The following is a 14,467-nucleotide window of genomic DNA, read 5'->3' on the forward strand; positions in this document are numbered from 1 at the left end:
TTTCTCTAGATGGCACCTTCCCAGCAGCCAGGATGATCCCTCATCCACTCTTACTCCTCAAGCCCATGCTTCCCTGTCAGACTTAAAACCACTCCTGCAAAGCCCTCATCCTGGTGGGTCCCTTGGCTGTTGCTGTATGTGTCTTGCTGGCACCACCCTTATGCACAGTGTAGGGCCTTTGAGTTAGTTTTTCCCTGTCTTGGAGGCTCTCGCCTTACTATTTAGATTTCCCATTAATAGATCTCTTCCCTGGCTTCACAATTAAGTAGCCATTCAGTCTTTTTATCTGATTTCCATTCCTATCCCATTTGATGGTCTCTTGTCTGTCTTTGGCTTGGCGCTTTAGAAAGTGACCTATGTGACAGATAGTACCTTGTCCACCTGATTCTCCACACCCAGTCCTGAGGCCACTATCTTACAAAACAGGCATTAAAAAAGATGGGTGGAGTTAATGTAATGGGTTAATATACAAAGATTACCTAATATAAGGACTGCTGCATAACTGATGTTTAAACTGTTAGCTAAAATCATTACTGTACATATCAGGTGTACATACTTCCCTTAACAGACATGGAAATGAATTTTGAAGCTGGAAAATGTGACCCATGAAGAAACATTTGAAGATCAAGGACTAAGAAAAAAAACACAGAGATTTACATCCAGTATCTGATTATATAGATTCTAGGGTAATAAAATGAATAGTTAAAAGTCTGCAAATGAATTTGAATGCCTTTTTCCTGGAGCTTTCAAACTGTCAGGCTTATATTTACTTTCCTTCCTTCCCCACTCTTGCATTTGTGACAGTGTCTGTAGGAAGATAGACTCTGTCACAGGAACAGAAACAAGGCAGAGAAGCTTGGGGCCTTGGGGCTGTCTTCAAACAATGGAGTGATTGAGCTCCCGCTTTATTTCAGACGTCCATACAGAAGCTGTCCAGGCTGCGCTCGCTAAACACAAAGAAAGGAAGATGGCAGTGCCTATGCCTTCCAAACGCAGGTCCTTGGTTGTGCAGACTTCGATGGATGCCTACACACCCCCAGGTGAGCAGCAGGCCTTGTTGGCTTCAGAGAGGGTTGAGCATGCCTTAGAATTAGGTTAGTGCCAGCAACTGCAGTCTCTTTAGCTTTCAAAATCATGGTGCTATAATTCAGGCTTTTGAGAACCAGCAGTCCAGAAGCAGTGTATATGCTCTAAATTAAACTCGAAAGGAAAATTAGCATGATTATGTATGCATTATAATGTCTATATAAATATGCATTTTAAGATTTTAGACTCATAAATATGATACAGACTTTTGTTAAAGTCCTATAAAATTGAATTCTTCACACAGCAAGAGAAGTTGGATTTCTTCTCTGCTTAGACTGGTGTATGCATATTCTCAAGTCTTCAAACTATCAGTAGGTTGTAATGTTCTGTTAAGAAATTGAATTAATTGAAAAATTTAGGCAGTTACTTCCCTGGTAGCTTAGTTGGTAAAGAATCTGCATGCAATGCAGGAGACCCTGGTTCGAGCCCTGGGTTGGGAGGATCCCCTGTAGAAGGGAAAGGCTACCCACTCCAGTATTCTGGCCTGGAGAATTCCATGGATTGTCTAGTCTATGGGGTCGCAAAGAGTTGGACACGACTGAGCGACTTTCACTTTCAGGCAGTTATTTAAATCTGGTGACATCAGTTTTTGCTGTAAAGTGCAGATAGTATTTTTGGGTATCACAGTTGCTTGCTTTGCCATTGAGTTACTAAAGCTGCCAAGGGCAGCATATCAGTGAAAGACGTAGCTCTGTGCCAATAATACTTTGTCATGAATGAAAATAGGCAGAGAGTTTGGTCCACAGGTCTGTCTACCCCTCATATATATGGTTGAAGGTAATACCCCATTTATATTTCTGCTTTTGTTTAATCTTGAATTTTATGTAACTACCTAATTTCTCTACTTAACTCTGTGCAAATAATTATAATCTATATCATGTGGCACTAGAGGTAAAGAACCCGCCTGCCAATGAAGGAGACACAAGAGACATGGGTTCAATCCCTGTGTTGGGAAGATCTCCTGGAGGAGGGCATGGCAACCTACTCCAGTGTTCTTGTGGCGAATCCCATGAACAGAGGAGCCTGAAGGGCTACAGCCCATAGGGTTGCAAAGAGTCGGTCACGGCTGAAGCGACTTAGCACGCACATACGCACGCACATGTTATTATCTTCAAAACCGAAGTGAAGCACAAAATTAAATGTCCAGGTATCTGTTAGAAACACAAAGGATTGAGCCTAATTTACTTGATTTTGCATGTATGTATGTATGTGTGTGTGTGTTTCTTGTTCCAGCATTATTCATGGTGTGGTTGCCACTCTCTTTTCTGCAGACCTAAGTTACCTGGCACACCCCTTTGTTCACAAGAGAAATTTAGGTGGAATAAGAATAGTTGAATATATAAAGCACTTTTTGGAGTCTTGTAAAGTTTAGTCCTGAGTGTCTGCAAGCAGTGAGGGTAATAGAAGCACGTACTTCAGCTTAGGGATGTGATCAGGTATGTCCGGTACTAATTCAGACCACTCTTCAACTTCTCATGCCTTCAAAAATGAAAGTTCTGAACTTTGTAAGACAAAATTTAAATATAAAACTTAGTTATTTTGTGTTTTCTTAAAAGATAATACAAGAAATGTTCTTTATCTCAAGAATAGAATTTTCTAATAGGAAAGGGAGTCCTTTTTGCTGATTTCCTTACATTCCTTCATTTCTTAATTCTGAGCCATAACATGTAATTTGAACTGTTTTTAAATCAGCACGGGATTCACTGATGGCTCAGATGGCTAAGAATCTGCCTACAATGCAGGAGACCTGAGTTCAGTCCCTGTGTCGGGAAGATCTCCTGGAGAAGGGAATGGCAACTCACTGCAGTATTCATTCTTGCCTGGAGAATTCATAAACAAAGGATCCTGGTGGGCTACAGTCCATGGGGTTGCAAAGAGTCAGATACAACCATAATTAGTATACTTAATCCTATTTGTTTAGTTTGTGGTTATAATTTGCCAAAATATAAATGTGAAAATTTTAATTTTGTATGTGTATAACAAACAGAACGGATTTACATGGATAACAAACCCACTTCAAATATATTTTAACCAGATCTTTGAAACTAGACAATATTCAGGGAGTTGGACATTTTTCTGAGCCACTTTTTATGGGAAATACTGAGTCTGAAGTACAAGGTGTGTGTGATTTATTTGTGCGTGCGCTTTTCTTTATGTTGACTCCATCCTCTGGGGTGTTACTGTGTCATTCATGATGAAAGACAGAACTTCCAGGAGAACAAATCCTGTACAAGTGTCTTTGCAAAATATAAAATAACATTATTGGAAATGTCATTTTTGGTGCATTTAATTGTTTGGTTAGCATTTTCAGGTATACTGTATAATACATCTTGTAAGCTGTCATTTAGAGTCTTGAGATAGTTTTGTACAATCATAAATGCCAACACTATCATTATAAAATTTTTTATTTACAACCTGCCACACTCACACACAACTTAAAATAGCATATGGCTCAGAGAAATACTTTGAATAAAGAAGGGCTACAGAGCATCACACTTTGAACACTTTAAAGCTTAGTGTCTTAGAAAATACCACCATGGCCTTCTTGCTTGGTGTCTGAGTGCACAGAAAAACATCTGGTTATCCCCAGCATCTTGAGTGGAGGACAGGTGAGGATGTCTTAGAGTTTGGAATGTCAAGAAGACTCTGGCATATATATGTAAGGTAAGGTGCTCTGGATGAAGACCTCGCTGTACTGAAAAATAATTTGTCACCTGAAAAGCTTGTGACTTTTCAAGAGTGTTCGAAGGTCATTTACCAGTTAGTGTGTGGGGTGTGTCTGTGTTTGGAGAGGGCCTGGGCCTGGGAGTGCTGCTTGCCCCAGTCGCAGCTAACTGCCTCTGTCCCACAGATACCTCCTCTGGCTCAGAAGACGAAGGCTCGGTCCAGGGCGACTCACAGGGGACTCCCACGTCCAGCCAGGGCAGCATCAACATGGAGCACTGGATCAGCCAGGCCATCCACGGCTCCACCACCTCCACCACCTCGTCGTCTTCCACCCAGAGTGGGGGCAGCGGCGCTGCCCACAGGCTGGCTGACGTCCTGGCGCAGACACACATAGGTGAGTGCCTCGCAGCAGCCGGCTGCGCTGTTCTCCCTGTCCGTGCATCTGAGTGGCTGCTGAGTGTCCCTACCCCTTTTAGTTTGCATTTTCCCTGTCTGTGCATCGTGGCCTCAGAACCCACTCGAGGGACAGGTCAGACCTGTTTCCGCTCCTGGGCTGCTTTGCTGCATTGACTTTACTGTTCTGTGAAACCCTTGGTTTTTACTATTTTTTACATCCTAGACGTCTTCTAGAACTATAATTTAGAAGTTTTCTGTTCGTAGAGGAATGCATTCTTGCTCATTAGGGAAACATGCAGCCATATCTGGTTACACATTTTCTTCTCCTCATGCTATAATGCACTCCTAAGTAACATTTTAATCATGACTAATAAGCATGACTGGGCACTTGAGAGTGAGTTTGCCCTTACTTTGAAAAGGGGAGGCTTTCAAAAGGGGAGGCTTTCATCATTATAGCAGTTTTCTGCTGTAGGCATTCAGATTTCTGGGGTGGTTCCCAGAATGTATGTTAGGTTATGAGAAGTGGGATCCTTTGTATTTAAAAAAGCACAGAGTTAGGAAGCATTGGCAAGGTGTTTGAAAACTGTAAAAAAGGAGATTAAGTAAGAGTTGTTAGAGGGAAAGAGTGTATTGAATGAGCACTGGGGCTTCGTGAACCTGGAGTACCTGACGGTGTCTGTCGCTGCCTCTACCCTCGCCTGACACTCACTGTGCCACATTCATCTGGTGTATGAGCTCCAGATCTATTCTTATCCATTTCCAGCTGTAGGATTGAGATTTTTAAATACTTAAATAATATTAATATTCATAAAAATAAATCACTTGCTTTGAACTTGGTGCCAAGATGGTTCAGTATGTTCTCCATTCCAATGATGTGGAACAGGGTCAGCCACGTCCAGGGACACCAGTGCAGTGGCTGAGCACTGAGCACAAGGCAGGTGCATGTCCTCCTCCCACATCTAGCCTCATATCCAAAAAATTCCCATTTAGAAAATAGGCTAGTGAAATGAATGAATTCGATACTCTGCCACCTTCTCAGATTCACATTCACACAGTATTTTTTTCTAGATTACTGTCTCCATGACAGTCAGAGGAGTTCCATACTGACTTCTAGGAATTGGCCCCAGTGGCGCTTGCTCAGTGTGCAGCTGAGGTTAAAAGCCGCAGCCTTTCCAGAATCAGCAGTGAGGCCGATTGTCTCCCAGCGGGACACAGGGAGGGCTGGCTTCCTCAGCAGTCACTGTTGGCCTGCTCTAGTTTGTTAGTGGAAAGAAGAGGAATGATCTGTCCTTCCTTTGCCACCTTTCCATTGCGAATAAAAAGGGGAAAATAGGAAAATTCTTCACAGTTTTTAAAGTAATGCTCACATGCAAAGTGGCATTATTAAATTTGAGTTTAAAACATTTTTGGTAGCATATGTTGGTTACTGTGTACTGAGAAACTCTATTTGAAATCAGAGAAACTGTGACAATTACATATTTTTGGACACTAAAATTCTTCCCAAGTGTTTAGGAACCTGAGACAGTCCCTCGGCGCTGTCAGCGAGCTGCATCCAGCAGCCACATGCACAGGTGGGGCATGAAGCTCCTTCCGCCTCTGCCCCTCACTCTGACCTTGGGAATGTGTGTTTCCTGATTCAGTTCACTTTTAAGGAAATATCTTCAATCTTACCAAGAGAAATACATAATTTTGGACATATTACTCCCTGCATTTGTTTCTCACTTTATGAAGTTACACACGGAACATTGGAGGAAATTATAGCACAGATAATTTAACCTACCCAGACTATAAAAGGTTGCATTACTCATGTGTGTTAAGCCTCAGTGTAACTAAAAGAGAGCTTCTGTGTATGTGACATTTCACTAATTTCTAATTTGGCACAAAGATAAGCTCCTAGAATATCTAGGAATTTTCTATAAATGCAAAACAAATTTTGTTGAAAAAAAGCAGTGGCAAAATAAGAAGAAAAGGAGAATTAATATTTTTTTTATCCCTGTGACAAAAGCCAAAGAAGTGAAAATTCAGAATTGACAGTATTGGACCTTTTGTTGAGGCCATCAAAAGCCTGCAAAATAAGAAAGTATTATGTGTACGTGTGTGTTTTAAGGAATGTAGGGTCAAATAAACCACCACTTTGCACCTTGGGTGCAGAGAGTAATGCACCTCTTGAGGTGAGGCACTTGGATAGAGTCTGTGGAAATGTCTCTCACTCAGTGGGCAGAGGGAAAATGAGTGGTTAGAGACCACCAAGTGACAGACAAGTGAGTGGTACTTCTGCAGTGTTGTCTTAGAAGGAAGTCCTGCGTCCTTGTACGTCCATCCTGATGCACAGGGGCACCACTCACCACCTGTCAGACTGGCTTAGTGGATGACGTGGTCCCCTTCCAGGGAGTCTTTCTTCCTGTGGCTCTGCTGGATGGTATTCACACTTGAGCACTGACAGTGAGGGCTCGAGGCACCCTGTCACAAGATGCTAATGCCTGAGGTGTGCACATTTGTGACTCAGGAAGATGGACGCACTATGCAATGGCCTCTGCAACCTAGACAGAACATGGCCTCCACATTGTCAAGAGAGAAAACCAGAGCGTGTTTACAGAACCTTCATGCATGCCGTGTTCCTGAGACAATTGGCAAAGGATTAGTACCTCTAAAATACTCTATCAAAAGTCAAGGGGCATAATTTAGAGTAACCAGAAGAATTAAAGCAACACTTGAAACTTCAAGAAGCATATTTATAAAAAGGCACTGGAGTAAAATATTACAGGAATTCGCTACATGGAAATAGAGAAAGTGAGGAGAAACTGTTAATACATTTCTATATTAAGAAATAAGAACAAAGCAGAATAGATAACGTTGTACATTCAGCATCAAAATTTGTATAGTCAGGAAATGAAAGAGACTTCTTCATGAGCTACAGATGTATAGGTAAGGTGTGTGTCATCTTTGTGACTGATGCATTTGAAATGTTGTCTCATGTATGTTTCATCTGCATGTGTTGGGGTATATTGTCCTTAGCCAGATATTCATAGAAGTAATTGCATTTCCAGAGTATCATAGAGTTTATCAGCATGAATGCTGCTGTTTGTATCAGCAAGGAAATTCTCATCAGGTTTCCTGCATCGATCCTGCTAAGCAAGTAGACGTGCCTCCATGTGCTTGATGCATAATTAGCCTGGAGCCTGGCATTTGTTCAGGATCTAGATTCTGGTTTTCTTAGGGAATTTGCTCAGAGGGCTGAATGTAATAAATAACCATAATTTATTTATGTATAATCATCCATAGTATCACTTCTTTCATAATCTCTTTACTGATACTTTTCTGACATTTACAATCTTAAAATACTAACTACACACCAAGAATGGTGGTATTAGGAAAGCCTGCACCACTGGGGCTGGGGTCTCTCTGCAACACTCTTGCCTCCCTTCCTGGCCAGGGTGTCCCCAGCAGCTGGAGTTTCCTGATTCAGAGGCAATGTCCGCCAGTTTTTCCAGGAAAGGGCCAGAGAGTGGGTGTCAGGCTTTGTGGGCCATACAGTCCCTGCTGCCGTTCCTCAGTGCCCTGGCTCAAGAGCAACAGACCGTGCGTGAACAGCAGGCATGGCTGCTCACCAGCAAGACTTCATTTATAAACACAGCTGACAGGCCGCCCCGTGAGCCATAGTTTGCCACCTCCTGTTGTAGAGAATTTTAAACCATGCTATTGAAAAAGTAAGCAGGAAAAGAAAATTTGCATTAGGTAACACAAGGCCTGTGAGACTCTTCCATCAATTACTGCGTGTTTCTGTGGCTCTGTGGGTGATTCTATACTAAAAGAAGCCTGGCTTGAGAGGTATATCTCTTTGGCCAACATGACTGTGGGAATTTTTAGTTAGGTCCTAGGTTTGGCTTCTAATCCTGCATTTTCTTCATCAGTTCATAATAAAGCTGAGATCTACAGATACTGAAATTAAGGGAATGTCACCATGGATCTTAGTCTCTGTCTCCTTGTCGAACATCTCTAACCACTGATCCCTTTCCAGCTCAGATGTTTCCCTGTCTTTCTCCATTCATGTTTCTTTTTTTTTTTTTTTTGCTGTGATTCCTTTTCTGGGAAAGGAAGCTCCTTCTTTCCAAGGCTCATCTTCTTGTCCTCATTCTGGATCCTGGCTCCTCCCACATCTGCTGACTCAACTCTTTCCTCTGTTGTGGCTTCACTTCTCTCCTCTGGGAACCAGAGCTCTGGTTGCGATGACTACTTTTTCTCTCCTCACCCGCTGGCACCACACCCTGGTTCTCCTTCCCCTCTGCCCTTGCCTCTCCTCTGGTGGCTCCTCTCCACATCCTGTCTCTTTGTGTTCTTGCCCATGTCATCCACTCCCACAGTCTTTAAGGCTACCTGCTCTTTCATGACTTTCAAATCCTTACTTCCTTCTCCCATCCACATTTCAGAGTGCCTCTTGACCCTACCCCTCAGCCCGGCCTGTGTCCTGAGATCAAGCTGTCTAACGAGGTCCTGCTGTCCTCAGACCAGCAGAACCCTTGTTCTGGGCATTCGACTGCCACGTGTCATGCAGGCCTCCTTCTGCTCCATCACTACTCCCCGGATCCTGGCTCCAGGCACCACACCTTTAGTCTCATTATCGTAGCCCTTCTGGCCTCTGTCTGTCCTGTTCATGCTGTCCTTGTTGCCCTGTTGATGTTGTCAGGGTACAGGTCTGCTCCTGCTGCTTTTCTCCAAAAATGCTTTGGGGCTTTTGCAGCTTGAAACTGATTTTATTTATTTGAATTTTATACTTAGATTCAAAGTCATGGCTTTTGGCCCATAATTATCCTAACCCTTTATCCAGGACATGCTTCATGCTGCAGGAGTACCTGGGGCCTGCTGCTCACACCTTGGTGCATAGAGCAGAGCGACATCTGTTCAGTTCAGCTCAGTCGTGTCCAACTCTTTGCGACCCCATGGACTGCAGCACGCCAGGCTTCCTTGTCCATCACCAACTCCCGGAGCTTCCTCAGACTTGTGCCCGTTGAGTTGGTGATGCCATCCAACCATCTCATCCTCTGCCATCTCCTTCTCCTAGTGCCTTCAATCTTTACCAGCATCAGGGTATTTTCCAGTGAGTCAGTTCTTTGCATCAGGTGGCCAAAGTATTGGAATTTCAGCTTCAGCATTAGTCTGTCCAATGAATATTCAGGACTGATTTCCTTTAGGATTGACTGGTTGGATCTCCTTGCAGTTCAGGGGACTCAAGCGTCTTCTCCAACACCACAGTTCAGAAGTGTCAATTCTTTGGCACTCAGCTTTCTTTATAGCCCAACTCTCACATCCATACATGACCACTGGAAAAACCATAGCTTTGACTAGACGGACCTTTGTTGGCAAAGTAATGTCTCTGCCTTTTAATATGCTGTCTTTTCCCAAAGTTGAAATACGTATGACTCAGGAAGTAGTAACAGTCATTTACGCTTTATGCACTTGAGTTTCACAGATTTCTTTCCTGGAACTCATGAGAGGAAAGGATCCCCACACATGGGGAGAAATGGCAGAAGCAGAGCCTGTGGGCTTGAGCACGAGGATGGCGGTGTCACCATGTTGCTGAATGTGTGGGTGCAGTGTTGCTTGTGCCCTCAGCCTCAGTGAGGAGCAAGCGTCAGCACTGCAGCTCCACTGATGAGAACGCCGAGGCCTAGGGAGGGGATGTGGTGCCCATGGCACCAGCTAGTAAGTGGTCGTCAGGAGCCAGACCCCCATCTGTCGGGTGTGGAAGCACCTACTCGTGACGCCCAAGGCTGGCTTCCCCTTGGCTTTTTTGTTCCAGCTTGGACCTGCTGGTTAAAAACACACAGAAATACAGTTAAACTTAGCATAAATGATAAAATTCCAGTGTCCTCATCACAGCTCTCTGCATCTGTGGTCCTGCAGGTCTGTGGTGGTTGGAGCCCTTTGGCAGGAAGTTAAGTTTGTGGATGTAAAAGTCGAGAAGCTATTGTCAGGAGTTAAAGGTTTCTCTTCTGACTGCTATATTTAAAATGGATAACCCAACAAGGACCTACCGTACAACACATGGAACTCTGCTCAATGTTATGTGGCAGCCTGGATGGGAGGGGAGTTTGGGGGAGACTGGATACATGTACACATATGGCTGAGCCTTCCCTGTTCACTTGAAAGTATCACAGCATTGTTTGTTAATCAGCTATATCCCAATACAAAACAAAAAGTTAAAGATTTCTGTTCTGATATTAGACTATCCTGAGATTTGTCTAACAGTAGCTGTCAAATTTTTATGGGATATTTGTGGCATAAATGTGGGAAGAAGGCCGTTCCAGGTCTGAGAACCTTTGTAATCCTGCTAAAGTCAATTTCTTAGAGCTTTGGCTAAGAGAAATATTTGAATATTGAACCCTTTCTAACCATCTCCAGGTTTAGTCTACAAATCTGAAAAGCAACTGTGAATTGCCATTAGCAGTGTTTCACACACGCTCTCATTGGTAACCAGGGCATGCTGTTCTGTCCCCGAGTGATTATTAAAGAGTAAGGAGATAAATCTTCACTTACATTGTCATGTGTCACTATGACACATGGGTGACACACCAGTAGAACCCTCCTTTTGGGACTTCCGTCAAACTGGGGAGGTGGATGTTTCGGGGGAAACCAAGGAGGAAGGCCTGCTCTTCTGGTGACCTGCACGTGGAAGACAGGTTGGTACAGTGGGCAGCCAAGCAGCATCTCCAGCGAGAAGCTGGATGCTCTGACTGCTTCCCTCAGCGTCATTGCAGGCGCCTTTCACCGGGTAATATTACCTCCACGTTTCCATTGAGGAACCCGGTTTTCTGCTTCCATGTGGAGGGCACGGCCATGTTGTCTTAGGAAGCCAGGGCAGCTGGGTGGACGGGTGGTCTGAGGGCCTACATCACTTCCTGCTCAGTGACAGAAGAGGTCGTATTGACCAGGGGAGACTTGAGAGGGCCCTGTTGACAGATGGAAGGCTGGGTTCCTTAACACGGCTCTCCTTACTTGTCATCAGTTAGTGGACAATGAGTACTTAGCTTTCTACACATGAAGAACAGATTTCCCCTTTTTCTTCTCTTATTTTAGAAGTTATTTGGGCACTAAAAATAACAGGCTGAAAGTAGCTTCTCTGACCACTGGACCCCTGAGGTCCCTAGTCAGAATTAAGGAAAGTTGCTTTTTAGCAATGTGAGGAACAGAAGCATGTTATCTCCAGTCATTAAGTGCTCTGGTGTACTCATTCTTGTGTTCATTCATTCTTTGAACTATCATGCCAATGTTTGCTGAGTGCAAGCGATGTGAGCTGGGTGTTGGGCAACTTCAGCATCTGAGTAGGACACAAGAGCCGGACTGAGCTGGACACCTGCAAGAGTGGAGATAGGGAAGGGGGTGGTTCAAGGACGCGTGGAATCCATGGTGGAGCTGAGCAGGAAGGTCAGCTAGTACCCTGAAATGGTCATGGCTAAAACAGCCGTCCACAGGGTTGGATGGTTGGCAAGAGTAACAGACTAACATCCCGAATGGGAGGGGATGCAGTGAGTGAGATGGACTTCTGGTACTGGTGGCGCCAAGACAGCAGATACTGTCCTGGAAGAAGGCCAAACACACTCCCCTCCCATCTTTCCCTAGTGCCTTGATTCCAGGGTCTTCAGGAACCCATGGCAGCTGCTGGGAACAGAAGCCATACCAGGGTGGATGGAACAGGTCCCACCTGTCAGGGAACAGGTGCAAAGCTGTCACAGTAGCTCTGGGGCAGTCACAAAGGAGGTGACACCTGATAGGGGGCTGGAAAGATGGCTGCCATTTTTCTGTTGATTTTAAGAGTTTTGGGAAATTGAACTCAGGAACGGTGGGTCATCTGGCTCAGAAGATGCAAACCTGCTCTGATGAGAATCCTTGGTCTTCAGCTCCTGGTGCATTTGGACCTGATAGGTCTCAAGCCTGGGGCTGATGTGCACTTTAGACCTTTGAACCTGCACCTTCAGCCACACTCTGTTTTATCTTACCCATCAAGTGTTTCTTGAGCATCTTTTATATACAAAGGTCTTTTAAACACTACCAAAAAATAGGTATTGAACTCAGAGTTAAATACCTGGAGGCCTGATCTTTATCCAGATGAATCAGGGCACTGTGTGTCACTGCAGTGGCAGAATGTTCTTGGCTTCATAACAGCAGCCAGCTGCTGGGTTTATGATCCTGCAGTGACAGCATATGTGGGGAGTTTGCAGGGGAGGGGGAGGGGCTGGCATATAAATAAATTTGGAAAGCACGTTGAAGTCACGCAGCTGTCACTGCTCCTATGTCTTAATCACCAGATGTATTGGAATGGTTCCTTTTCCTACCTTCAAAGTGGCCGCTCAGCACAAAGACTTGTTGGCCATCACAGTGATGTGGCTACCATGTAACAAGAACAAGTAAATCTGAGTGAGATGGAAATGCAGTAAGCTTAACGTTTTAGCTGCTTTTGTCTTATGTGGCTGATTTGAAATGTTATGCATCATATGTTGGCATCTATTGTAGTTTTATTTGAAATATGAGGCCCCTGTGAGTTAACTACTCAGCCATGGAGAACTAGATTATATTGAAACATGAAATAAGGTCTGTTTGGCAAAAGCACATGCGGGAAAAATGAAGAGAATGAATGAATGTAGTGTCTGAAATATTAAGGAGGTCATTTAAATGGTCCTCAGCAGTCTGACAAAGCATCCCACTCCCACCCTCCTCTCTCTAACAGGTGAGCTTTTTCTGGGCTGTGATCTAAGAAATTTCCCTTAAGGGTGTATGTCAGGTGGCTCAAGCAGCCATAACAAAGCACTTGAAACACAACTTAAACAACTTTCATTCCGTGGTTTGCAATCCTGGAGGCTGGAAGTCTGAGATCACAGTGTCAGCAGTTTCTTCTGAGGCCTCTGCTGGGCATGTAGACAGCTGTCTTCTCTGTGGGTGTCTGTGACCTCATCTTTTCTCACAAGGACACCAGTTAGATTGAATTAGGGCCCTTCCTGGTGGCTTCATTTATGCCTTAATTATCTTTTTAAAGATCACTGTCTCAGACTTCCCTTGTGGTCCAGTGATTAAGAATCCACCTGCGAATGCAGGGTACATGGATTCAATCCCTGGTCTGGGAAGATTCCACATGCCACAGAGCAACTAAGCCCTTGCACCACAACTACTAAAGCCCGTGTGCCCTTCCCCACGGTCCACAACAAGAGAAGCCACTGCAGCAAGAAGCCCACACACCACAACTGGAGAGTAGCCCTTGCTTCCCACAACTAGAGAAAGCCTGTAGGCAGCAATGAAAACCAGTACAACCGTGAATAAATTTATTTTAAAAAGACCACTGTCTCCAAACAGTCACCTTCTGAGGACCTGGGGACTAGACTCCAACGTGTGAATTTTGAGAGGACATAGTTCAGTACATAACAGCCTGGGCACTTCTGGAACAGGGAGATGAGAATTGGGGAGCTGGGCTCTCTACTGATGGCCTGTGCTTAGGGGCTGATGCCAGCTGTTATTTCTCAGTGATCTGCAGGCTCAGACTGTGGAAGAGTAGTTGTTGGTACCATGAGCTGCCCGTGTGTTCCTCTCCTGGCACGTCTGTCTGCATGTCTGGTAACACCAGTGCTTGTGTCCCTTTATCTGTGTGATTCCCACTGTCACTCAGAGGTAGGCACTGTCATTATCACCTCCTTTTACAGGACGAGGGATGGAGGCATAGGAAAGTCGATAACCGGTCCCAGGTGATGAGCTCTGAGACGTGGACCTGAGGACTAGTCAGGTGACTCCTGGTGGCCCAGCACTCAGCTCCCATGTACATTTTCCAGGCGCTGATTAGTGTGCCTGGGCTCAAGGGGCTCCAGAGGCCCAAGCACCTGCATTGGTTGGACTGTTGGTACATTTGAAGCTTACCTAGGAGTTCAGGTTAATATTTCTCGGCCTCAAGTCTCACTTGGTGTAATATCTCTTAATGTATACATGTTCACTGCCACAGAAGTCAGTCTCTTCACTTCAGGCGGATTCGGGTCTTGCCAATCTACCTACTTGTTAAAATTACCTGCAACCTCAGGACCATACCCATGACTGAGGTGGTTTCCAGACATTTGCACAACAGCTAAAATTTGAGTACCCTGGCATACAGGTTCCCAGCAAAATCAACTGGAACATGCCCTGGCTTCTTGTTTAGCACAGTCTGTAAAAAATGTTCTTTCTGTGATCTCTTTGGTGTTCTGTTTTTCCTTGTTCTTGTGCTTTTCATTAGTGAGTTCACAGTTTAAACTGGCCTTCATTTGTAGTGCCAAGGTAGACAGTGGCCACAGGAGAAAGGCTTTCC

At 44.5% G+C, this 14,467-nt stretch overlaps 1 protein-coding gene across 8 annotated transcripts in view; it reads left to right on the forward strand.

Annotated features, from left to right (window-relative positions):
• DIP2C (disco interacting protein 2 homolog C) overlaps nucleotides 1-14,467 on the forward strand; it is a 310,450-nt gene that overhangs the window by 173,130 nt on the left and 122,853 nt on the right. For all 8 annotated transcript variants that reach the window (XM_055544182.1, XM_055544184.1, XM_055544187.1 and 5 more), the window contains 2 exons: nucleotides 915-1,040; nucleotides 3,938-4,147. In XM_055544182.1, the coding sequence (XP_055400157.1) occupies nucleotides 915-1,040; nucleotides 3,938-4,147 (336 nt within the window). The remainder of the gene's footprint in view (nucleotides 1-914; nucleotides 1,041-3,937; nucleotides 4,148-14,467) is intronic.

The sequence above is a fragment of the Bubalus kerabau genome, chromosome 13 (assembly GCF_029407905.1).
Source record: "Bubalus kerabau isolate K-KA32 ecotype Philippines breed swamp buffalo chromosome 13, PCC_UOA_SB_1v2, whole genome shotgun sequence".
Taxonomy (NCBI): Eukaryota; Metazoa; Chordata; class Mammalia; order Artiodactyla; family Bovidae; genus Bubalus; species Bubalus kerabau.